Raw genomic sequence first — 12,472 nt, 5'->3', positions numbered from 1 at the left:
TCAAAATGTTCTAGATAGAAATTGACTAGAGGGAAGAGCCTATAGCTATACCCTCAATCTGTTTATAAATAGTATCTATCCAAGTGAAGTAGCCAGAACGGATAGCAAAATTGAAAAGATCAATGATATCGGTGTGTGTGTGGGGGGGGGGGGGAACATTTTTCGATAAGTTTAAAAGGTCAGAAAGAGGGTTATTGGTGAAAAGAGGTGAGCTTTGACTCCATGTATTCATTCCATGAAATCTAATAATGAGTCTCTGGAATTTTCTTTGGCCTGACTGGCTAGTCTCTTTTCATATGTACTTTTTCCTTATCATGCTTATGCTTTTTATACTTTAATTTTATATTCTTTATGCATGTGATCATTGCCAACTACTTTATGTTTTCTCCATAACTTTGTTTTCCCCATACTGCTTGACCTATTTTAATGTTCACTTATTTCTCCTACTCCAATTATTGGTATACAGTTGTGCATTGCTTGTGTCAAATGTGTACTAACCAATTTTCATGCTCTGTCCACTTTTCCCTACAGATTATCATCCCATGGCACTGAACTTAGTTGAATATGGAGCTTCTAGCAATTGATTCCCAAGTCAATTCCTAATGATCACTTATGAACTGGCAGTTGTGAACATGTTCACACCTATTTGTAACCACATCTTGTGAGGAATATCACCAAATCCAACACTAAAAACTCATATTGTTTCATCACATGCTGTCTAAGATTAGTTATCTTTCAAAAACTCTACAAATTCTTTGTTTCCACTACATTTCTATAATTAAAATCATTCATTAGAATCATCATCCTTATAAATGTGAACCAACTCATGTAAATATTTTACAATCAGTATTCTCTACAGTCATTGAGGAACCCAGTTCTCTTTTCTCCTTCCTGTTCTGGCAAATTCTGCATTATTCCATTTTTATTCCTTCCTGTATGTCATGCTCAGTCAAGTTTACTTATGCCAGTTATCCTTAGGTACACCAACAGATTCAACCAATGTCACAAACTCAGCTCTTTTATTTCTGATACTCTTGCATTAATGTCACAAAGTCACACTGTCTTTGAGTCCATCCAAGCAATAACACCTCTTGTCATACTAATTGCTATATTATTCCTTTCTCCCCACTGACCACCCATTTTTCTCATTTCATGTTCTTTGCTGTCATTGACTTCTCGCTCTCATGTATCAATATTCTATTATTCACAATCTTTAACTCACTCACCCTTGTATCCATTTTTACAAGGCCTTCTCCAGCCTGTTTTTTAAATTGTTTCTCAATCTTTCTTTGATCCTAAGCCACACTCACTTTACCTTGACTCTGTGTACCCTGTCTTTCATCAACCAAGTCAGTCACTACCAATAATCATCACCAAACCCATACACATGCATACAATCTATCTTAAACCATTTGATTTTGCTTTCACATTCACTCCATGCATTGACATATTGCCATTTGTCCCACACAGTTTGGCCATCATGCCATTTGTTCTATCTGTTCTCCTTATTAACTTTCTGTTGTCTTATCTGGATAACACAGTAACTATTTTCCAAGATGCACATATTATTTTACCTTCCATAACCACTTCCTTGAATCTTTTAGCATTCATTAATTTTCTCTTTGTAAGTCATTTCTGTACATAGCTCCCACCACTAACTCTGATGCTCACTTCATTTTCTTCTGTGCATTATCAGTTATTTGTCTCATCATGCCATCTGGAAAACGTGTTATGTGAATAATAATTAGTGGAGCTTTCCTTGTTAGTTACACCTTGGTGAAATATATGGTTTCTAAAAATGGCAATAATCTGTGTTTGAAATTCCTGAAACTCAGTTTTCTAGATTGTGTAATGGTAGAATGTGTAGTGAAGAAGAAAATGCAATGTAAATAGGCTTTCGGTGCCTTCATATGTTTTAGTGGTGAACATTTAGAAATGGAAATTGGTGTTTTTTATATCTGAGATGAACTGTATTATTTATTTATTTTTTGCATTCTTGGTTGCATTGTTTTAATAGTACGTAAGGGTTGGACATAATGAAATACCAACAGATTCACTTGCATAAGTGATTCAGTTATTTTATTGTGATATCATTATTTGAAGGATATTCAGAATTGGATGAGCCCTTCAAGTCTATCTGGCCATAAAATTAAACTGTCATCCACCTCATTACCACATGGTAGGTTTTTTTATGTCCTGTTATATTATAGCTTTCTATAAAATACCTTCAAATATAATAAAATTCCTTGAATTTCAAATATTGTTGATGTCACTCTTCATTGCAGTAACATCATTGGAAACAAATCAGTAAACTTTTTTTTTTTCCCCTTCATGGTTCTTAAGGCAGCATAAAGAAAAATTATTTACTTGAATACAGGATGAGTTTTTTTGAGATAATGCATAAGAAAAAATCATAACTTTGCTCTACTTTTTTTTATTATCTAACACTTGTAGAAATAGCTTACAAGGAAGAAACACAAAAGTTGCCTTGGTATTAATTCAGGAGCGAGGTCCACATCTTGGAAGTAAGTGTTTTAATTTTTGTTAGCTTGACTTGTCGATTTTTTTTTTACTTAATTTTATGGGGATGAAAGTTAACTATGATGGATAATTAAAGAAATAACTCAAATGGTATGTTTTGTATAATCGCCTCGTATATTTAATGCCAAAATAGGATGTGGAAAAGAAAACGAAAAGTTTATAGGACCACATGGCCTGGGAGAGAGAAATAGAAGAGGAGAGACATTAGCTATTTTCCAGAAGAAATAGAACATGCCCTTTAGAAAATGAGTAAAGGTAAAGCCTCAGGACTCGATCATGTTAAGGCTGAAGAAATCCAACAAGGTGGACCAATTATTTTCAAAGCCTTGGCTGCCAGATTCATGTGGTACTTCAAAGAAAGAAAGATTTCAAAGGAATGGAAGATCTCAAAAACCATACTTCTATTCAAAAAAGAGAACAAGGAAGACAAAAAAAAAAAAAAACTATCATCCAATCTGTCTACTCTCTCATATATATAAAATCATGGACAGGGTAATACTGAACAGAATCCAAAACACTCTTGAAGACAACTCCAATAGAGAACAGGCAGGATTCAGAAGAGGCTTCTCCACAATAGATCATATCTAGGTCATTTCACAACTAACAGAAAAATGCAGAGAATACTGAATCCCGTATTTGTTTCCTCTTTATTGATTTTAAAAATGCATTTGATATCATAGAACACAATGCAGTCATCAGTGCCTTACTGGAAATAAATGTGGACCCTACTTACATCCACATGATAAAAGAAATTAACACAAATCAGACCACACAAATAACTCTATTTGATCAACTTATAAATATAGATATAAAGAGAGGGGTCTGCCAAGGTGATGTGATCTCCCCAAATCTATTTACCAGCACTTTAGAATACATTCTGAAAAAAATTGACCTAAACGGAGGAATAAGCATAGATGGTGAAAAACTACAAAATCTTTATGTTTGCCGATGACCTAGTACTGATATCCCATAACCCAAAAGACCTAGAAGAAATGGGTGAAAAAATATACACAAACAGCAGTAAGATAGGCTTAGAAATGAATCTAGAAAAAGCAAAATGGATCAAAAACATTTACACAAGTTACAGTCTCCTATGTATTGATAACATCCCTATAGAACAAGTTGACCTACAATTACTTAGGACAAATAATAAAAATGAATAATGATTTATCTGAAGAACTAAGAAAATGAAAGAAAGCTGCATGGCTTTCATTCAACATACTAAAAGAAACACTTGCTGATCCAAATCTTGACATCTCTGCAAAGGCAAAACTATTTAATAGTAACATTCTTCCATCACTCACATATGGATCAGAAACATGGAACGCGACAAGAAAAGAAGAAGAGACTCAGAATAACTCAGCATGCAATAGAACACAGGATTTGTAACATCAGCAAAATGGAACATGTTAGAAACATGGAACTAAGAAAGAGATCAGGCATAAAAGATGTGGTAACTGCAGTATATGAAAGCAAGATGAGATGGGCAGGTCACATAGCCAGACTCAGGGATTACTCAACTGGCAACCAAGAATAAAAAGAAAACCAGGAAGATCACCTACAAGATGGGAAGATCCATTAGTGAAATCGATGGGTATAACATGGAAGAGAGAGAGAGGCTCAAGATTGAGATAGTTGGAGGCATCTTTGTGACCTGTACTCATGGAGAAATCCTGAATGACACACAGGTCCATCACGGTAATCAATATTGAAAAATAAATAACTAAGTTTTAACTTCTTAGACATTTTTTTATTTATGTTAGATATAGTTCCTTGACATGTTTTGCTGTCTATATGGCTACATCTTCAGAAGGTTGCTTAACATAGGTAAAAAAACCAACAAAAAAAAATAAATAAATAAGCATTTTCCAACAGCCGCTATAACTATAAATTGAAAAGACTGGAGTGATAGTTTAATCACAAGTATCATTAGGTATTAATAAATTAAAGACTTAATTCTGTATGTTAGTTAAGTAGATAATAGTTTAATATCCGACGTTTCACTGACTGATATCTGTCAGCATTTTCAAAGGATACACTGGTAAGCAATAGAAAGTAACAAAAACTAGGAAACTAACCGACAATTATAAAAATTATATAAAGTTATCACTGTGCGTGATACAATGATGTAATACGCGTGTCGCAAGTAGTACAACGTTTTATTTGTTGAGAAATTTATTGTAATTTTCATGACAGTTCATTTCTTTTTGGTTAAATGATCTGATTAGAGTTTTCCATATATCTGGTACGATTAGGCCTTGATTCTTATTTAAGTTACCTGTTGAACGGGCGACTGTAGCAGCTTCTTTAAATGTTCTGGAATGGTTTATAATGCTGAGTTTCTGGGATATGTGGTGAGACGAGTCAAAATGGAGGTAGCGTCCTGTGTTAGTAGGTTTTCTATATACTGACAGGTTGATGCTATTGTCAGTTTGTTTCTCAATAAGGACATCTGGGAATGGAAGTTTATTATTTTTTTCTAGTTCCAAAGTGAACCTTGATAGTGTTGTGGAAGCAATTAATTTTGTTTAGATAATCTATTAGTTCCTCTTTTTTGTGATTCCAAATGATGAAGATGTCGTCAACATACCTAAACCATGTGGTTGGTTTAGGGGTAATTTGGGATAAAATTTGAGTTTCTAGATTTTCTAAGAATAGGTTGGCACAAGAAGGAGAGAGAGGGCTACCCATGGCTAATCCATTAAGTTGTTTGTAGTATGTTTTTTGCCATGTAAAATAGTTCGAAGTTAAGCAATGCTTGAACAACTTGATGTTTGGTGGGAACAGGTTTTCTAAGATGTCGATGACTTTTGAAACTGGGATATTTGTGAACAGAGATGTGACATCCAGGCTAGCCATAATATTATCTTCAGAGATATGGATGTTTTTTAATTTTACCAAGAAATGTTGGGAGTTCTTGATATAAGAATCCATGTTGTGAATGTGTTCTTGTAACATTTTGGCTAGATATAGCATACCCTGTTCATGCAGTATTAATTACATCGGACAGACATCTAGAAGTTTTGAAACAAGAAAGAAGGAACACATAGGCTATGTAAGGAACAACAGACTGGATATATCAGGCCTTTCTTCCCACTTTCCCCTCTACCAACCATAATATTGAATGGGATATGAGCCATATGCCCTACATAGAAGAGAACTACCATTCCAGAACATTTAAAGAAGCTGCTACAGTCGCCCGTTCAATAGGTAACTTAAATAAGAATCAAGTCCTAATCTTACCAAATATATGGAAAACTCTAATCAGATCATTTAACCAAAAAGAAATGAACTTTCATGAAAATTGCAATAAATTTCTCAACAAATAAAACGTTGTACTTGCGACACGTATTATATCATTGTATCACGCACAGTGATAACTTTATATAATTTTTATAATTGTCGGTTAGCTTCCTAGTTTTTGTTACTTTCTATTACTTACCAGTGTATCTTTTGACAATGCTGACAGATATCAGCCAGTGAAACATCGCATATTAAACTATTATCTACTTGACTAACATACAGAATTAAGTCTTTAATTTATTAATACTAGTGGTCAAGAAAAAGGTCATAATATGAATAGAATCGACGAAATCACAAAACGAAAGGTACGCAATCTTGAAAGTTTAACATGTAAAAAGGCTAGGTATTTGAACCATTTGACATTCTTAAAAAGGTGTTGCGACAACAACGTTATACCAAAATTTCTTTACCATAAACAACTTTTTAAGTCAAAAAGAGCTAATTTCATTTACCTCAATACAGCATTTGCTCTACTAAAGAGAAAGAATTTGTCATTCGAGATTCATACTCAACCAAACAGACTCTCAATGCTACGACTTATTCACAGATGTTTCTAATATCCTAGATGAAGAAACTTGGCAACTTTTGGACAACATGATTCAAAAACGTTACACAAAAACTTTCAATCAAATTAAAAAGACACAAATTAAAATATTTAACGCACTATATGATAATCACATCAACTCCAAACTTTCCCTACCAGACAACCAAGTCGTTGTGAACCAATCTAATCACAGCTTAACAAAACCAGAGATTTCTATCCTCAAAAAAGGATTCAATTTTGCCTTGAAACCAACTACTATTCCAAAAATGGACTTTATCTGCAACTTAGAGAAAGCCTTCTCATTACTTCCACACACAATAGCCAATGACTTACGATTAAAAAGCAGTGTAATCCTGTCCGCTCCCTCTAGATATTCTCACACCGACCCTAGCACTTTGGAAAGAAAAGTACTACTGAAATTAAAGAACAACAAAGAAATCATTTTACTTAGAGCTGACAAGGGCAACAACAACACTGTCAACTTAAATACTAAGGAATATGAAGAAAAGATCAAAAATCTATTATCGGACACATCGGTCTATGATGTTCTTAACACAGATCCTACTCACAAAAACCGTCTTGATACCATTGAACTATTACGTGATATGACCAACTGGCCTGTGGACTTAATCAAAAAACTAAAATCTATGCATCCATTAACTCCAAGACTATATGGTGTTCCCAAAATCCATAAAGAAGGTACACCATTACGTCCAATAGTAGATGGTATCCATTCACCTACTTACAGACTATCAAAATATCTAGCCAAAATGTTACAAGAACACATTCACAACATGGATTCTTATATCAAGAACTCCCAACATTTCTTGGAAAAATTAAAAAACATCCATATCTCTAAAGATAATATTATGGCTAGCCTGGATGTCACATCTCTGTTCACAAATATCCCAGTTTCAAAAGTCATCGACATCTTAGAAAACATGTTCCCATCAAACATCACCAAGTTGTTCAAGCATTGCTTAACTTCGAACTATTTTACATGACAAAATACATACTACAAACAACTTAATGGATGAGCCATGGGTAGCCCTCTTCTCTCCTTCTTGTGCCGACCTATTCTTAGAAAATCTAGAAACTCAAATTTTATCCCAAATTACCCCTAAACCAACCACATGGTTTAGGTATGTTGATGACATCTTCATCATTTGGAATCACAAAAAAGAGGAACTAATAGATTATCTAAACAAAATTAATTGCTTCCACAACACTATCAAGTTCACTTTGGAACTAGAAAAAGATAATAAACTTCCATTCCTAGATGTCCTTATTGAGAAACAAACTGACAATAGCATCAACCTGTTGGTATATAGAAAACCTACTAACACAGGATGCTACCTCCATTTCGACTTGTCTCACCACATATCCCAGAAACTCAGCATTTTCCATATGCTCAAAAAAAGAGCTATACAGTGTACCACAAACCCTGGCGACTTACAAGAAGAATTAATGAAAATATTCAGAGATCTATTCTTAAATGGCTACCCTACAAGAATCATCAACAAGATTCACTTTAGTGACATACAGCAAAGACAATGAGATGAAACCAAATACATCAACTCTATAACAATTCCATTTGTTAGTACCATATCCAAAAAATTAGCTCTTCTTCTAAAACCATATAATATCAGAGTAACCTTCAAACCTATTGAGACCATTCAAAAGTTTATAAGATCACCGAAAGATTGCCATCCTGTCTGCAAATACTCTGGAGTTTATAGCATACCCTGTTCATGCGGTATTAATTACATCAGACAGACATCTAGAAGTTTTGAAACAAGAAAGAAGGAACACATAGGCTATCGATACAAAATTAATACCGGAAAAATTTCACGTACAAAGATTATTTAATAGTATAATTTTCACCTGTGTGTCACAGGCATCTTCAGTACATTAAGTTCAAATTAAACAATAACTGACAATTCCAAAAATCGCCACCTAAGTAGCTGGTGTAAGATAACTAAAAAGGTCAATAAATTTCCTAAAAAAAAAAAGAAAAAAAAAATCAGTATAATAAAAAGCTAGGAAAGATTAGCTTATTTGTAAAGTACTATCTCCCATAAAGGGGATAGACGTAAGCAGTCAGATCTGTTTAAGTTAGGAGAATGAAGTAGAGTTTCACATGTCTTTATAAAGGTGTTCCACGAGGAACTGACTTTTGTGAAGACCTCTTGTCTTTCTTCAATGAACTCTATGTCTAGTGAAGATGGCATGTTCTGCAAGTCCAGACTTTTCAGGTTTAAAGTATTTAATTTAAGATTGGTGTTCTTCTAGCCAAATAGAGGCAGATCTTCCCGTTTGTCCGAAATAAGATAATCCACAAGAGCACGAAATCTGGTAGACACCTGGATGATTAAGATGTGGAAGCTTGTCCTTAGGAGAAGTGAGAAAGGTGGAGATTTTTCTAAACGGTTGAAAGGCAACAAAAATATTCAGTGGTTTTAAAACTTTTGCTATACATTCGCTGATGCTTTGTACATAAGGGTAATGTGCGTTATTTCTTCTGTGTTTGAAGAGGAAGACATATTAAAACTGCTCGTTCTTTTAATGAAGCAATTCTTATAACCATTAGAGATAGAAAGGAAGAAGTTATATATTGTAGTTCTTTCTGTAAAAGATCGTCTGAAGAACAAAAGGAGTGGGCCCGATGAACCAGTGTTTTAATAGTTCCTGCCTTTTGACTGGGATAGTGATGAGATTCCGCATGGATATAATGGCCTGTATGAGTCTTCTTTCTATAAACTGAGAAATGTAGGTTACCATCTGGTTGGCGAAGAATTAGAAGATCTAAAAAGGCTAACTGCTTATTTGATTCTACTTGTAGGGTAAACTTGATCCTTGGATGAAGTTCATTTAACTTAGTGAGAAACTGTTGAAATTCATCCGAAGAGCCATTCCATACAGCAAAAATGTCATCGACATGTCTGAACCAATGAGTAGGTCTGGGAGAAATGTTGTCAAAGATATGTTGTTCAAAATGTTCCATAAAGAAATTGGAGATAGCAGGAGAAAGAGGATTACCCGTTGCTGTTCCTTCAATTTGTTGATACAACTTATTTTAAAGGAAAAATAACGAGAATTTATTACAAAAAATCAAATACGTTTACAGTGTCTGAAGGAAATTCCTGTTGTAGTAATTCAATGCTTTCTGAAAGAGGCACATTTGTAAATAAAGAAACAACATCTAAACTGATCATGATATCAGAATTTTGAAATCCGAAGTATTTTTTATATAAGTATCAGTTCTTCTAGTTGAAGCAGAGAGTAAATTTGATAAAAAATTTTTGAGATTTTGTAAGTGGGGCAACCTATGCAATCTACGACAGGTCTTAATGGAATGCCTAGTTTATGAACTTTTGGAAGACCATACAATCTAGGTGGACGATCGAAGAAGGTTTTAAGTTTTTTTCTTTTGATCTTCATTCCATGTAGATACATTATCTATAAGAGAATTAAGTCTCTTCAATTGACTCTGGGTAGGATCCGATGTAAGAGGCCTATAAGTTGAACAGTCGTGAAGTTCATACGGGAAGATCTGCCTCTATTCGGCTAGAACAACACCAATCTTATATTGAATACTTTAAACCTGAAAAGAGTGGACTTGCAGAACATGCCATCTTCACTAGACACAGAGTCATTGGAGAAAGACAAGAGTTCTTCACAAAAGTCAGTTTTTCATGGAACGCTTTTATAAAGAAACATGTGAAACTCTACTTCATTCTCCTAACTTAAACAGATCCGATGGCTTACATCAATCCCCTTTATGGGAGATAGTACTTTACAAATCAGCTAATCTTTCCTAACTTTTTATTGTATTGATTTTTTTTTTTTTTTAAAGGAAATTTATCGACCTTTTTAGTTATCTTACACCAGCTACTTAGGTGGTGCTTTTTGGAATTGTCAGTTATTGTTTAATTTGAGCTTAATGTACTGAAGATGCCTGTGACACACACAGGCGAAAATTATACTATTAAATAATCTTTGTACGTGAGTTTTTTCCGTTATTAATTTTGTATCGATATGTCTACTCATGGTATACCTCTTTCAAAACTTAAAAGAGGCTATGTAAGGAACAACAGACAGGATATATCAGGCCTTTCTTCCCACTTTGCCTCTACCAACCATAATATTGAATGGGATATGAGCCATATGCCCTACATAGAAGAGAACTACCATTCCAAAACATTTAAAGAAGCTGCTACAGTCACCCGTTCAACAGGTAACTTAAATAAGAATCAAGGCCTAATCTTACCAGATATATGGAAAACTCTAATCAGATCATTTAACCAAAAAGAAATGAACTTTCATGAAAATTACAATAAATTTCTCAACAAATAAAACGTTGTACTTGCGACACGTATTATATCATCGTATCACGCACAGTGATAACTTTATATAATTTTTATAATTGTCGGTTAGTTTCCTAGTTTTTGTTACTTTCTATTGCTTACCAGTGTATCCTTTGAAAATGCTGACAGATATCAGTCAGTGAAACGTCGCATATTAAACTATTATCTACTTGACTAACATACAGAATTAAGTCTTTAATTTATTAATACTAGTGGTCAAGAAAAAGGTCATAATATCATTAGGTATGTTATTACAGTCTCTGCATTGTTGTATAAACTTCATATGTGATTGCTGGCATAGGAGAGTTCTTGAATGTTATATTAATGATTTACAAATGTCATGAAGGATCATTCCTTGATTTCTATTTTTACCATGCCTTTTGATCAAATGACCTCAGAGAACTCCTTGAACAATCTGTGAAATTCATTCTTTTCTAAGTAGATCATGGTGGATTGTTGCCAATTTACCGTGCGATGCTCTTTGAGGATGTGTGCTGCAAGTGTTTTTTTTTCTCTATTGTTTTCAACATTGCTTATGTGTTCTTTGTTGCCTGCCTTTAATATTTAGGCTAGTTTTCTTGATGCAATACCTACATATGGTATAGATACAATGCCTTTGCAATTAATTTCTGGATTGGTCATCAGAAAATAAAAGTTTCTTTAGTGCCTTTTTTTTTTTTTTGAGTAGTCATTTTGGAGGAGCTGATTAAACAGAATATGAAGTTCTTGTTTCCTTTCGATTTCATCATTTTTTAGTATGTTTAAACTCTATTTTTCAAGATTTTTATTATATACCTGATTTTTGTTGATGGCAATGGAACAATCTCGCTTGTAGATACCTGCCTGTATGGGTTTCTTTCCTATGGACTTCTAATGATAATCCTTCACTAATGTTTTTGTTGACAACGATGTCTATGAATAGTAATTTTCTATTTCTAATGCAAATTTTATTTTTGGATGTCGATTACTCTTCCACTTATTCAGAAATGGACCATGATTTCACTTGGTCATCACATCTAAAAACTAATATTATAATATCCAGTACTTTTGAATTTACCCTAAAAAAACTGAAATCCAGACATCTTCATCCAGTCACTTCAAGATTATATGGTGTGCCTATAGTTCATAAAACAGACATTCTTCCTCTACTTGAATATTTGATGGCAGAAGCTCTCCAACATAGCTTCTCTCTGAACACTTATCTAACCTCTTCAAGCCTCATAACAGACATGCAAACTCCTACTCAAAAAACTCGACACATTTTGTAGATAAACTTTCAGACATTTAAATTTCACATCGGATATATTAGCTAGTTTAGATGTATCTTCATTATTTACCAACATTTCTGTAGAGAAATCAATAGATATCCTTGAAAACCTGTTTGTTCCGGATATCACGTCTCATCCTTCATTGCCTCAAATCTTCACTTGGAAAGGAAATTTTTACTACCAAACATATGGACTGGCAATTAGCTCACCTCTGTTGCCACCAGTTGCCAACTTATACATGGCAAAATTTGAAGAATCTGCTATAGCACAAGCAACCTTAAAACCACTTTATATGTGGAGATATGTTGATGACATCTTTATCATTTGGAACCATACTCACAAAGACCTTGGAGATTTTCTATATTTTCTGAATAATCGATATTCAAAATTAAAAGTCACATTAGAAGTAGAAAAGAATGGAAAATTACTATTCCTAGACATCCATGTTA

At 33.8% G+C, this 12,472-nt stretch overlaps 1 protein-coding gene across 1 annotated transcript in view; it reads left to right on the top strand.

Moving 5' to 3' along the window:
• Window positions 1–12,472, top strand: part of gry (trafficking protein particle complex subunit 11 gry) — a 550,052-nt gene that overhangs the window by 67,843 nt on the left and 469,737 nt on the right. Inside the window, exon 5 of the mRNA XM_090404214.1 lies at window positions 2,455–2,525. Coding sequence (XP_090260340.1) covers window positions 2,455–2,525 — 71 coding nt within the window. The remainder of the gene's footprint in view (window positions 1–2,454; window positions 2,526–12,472) is intronic.

This window comes from Typopeltis vanoorti, chromosome 2 (assembly GCF_054136105.1).
Source record: "Typopeltis vanoorti isolate ZY-2024b chromosome 2, IOZ_Tvanoo_1.0, whole genome shotgun sequence".
Taxonomy (NCBI): Eukaryota; Metazoa; Arthropoda; class Arachnida; order Uropygi; family Thelyphonidae; genus Typopeltis; species Typopeltis vanoorti.
This window is presented reverse-complemented; position numbering and strand designations above follow the sequence as displayed.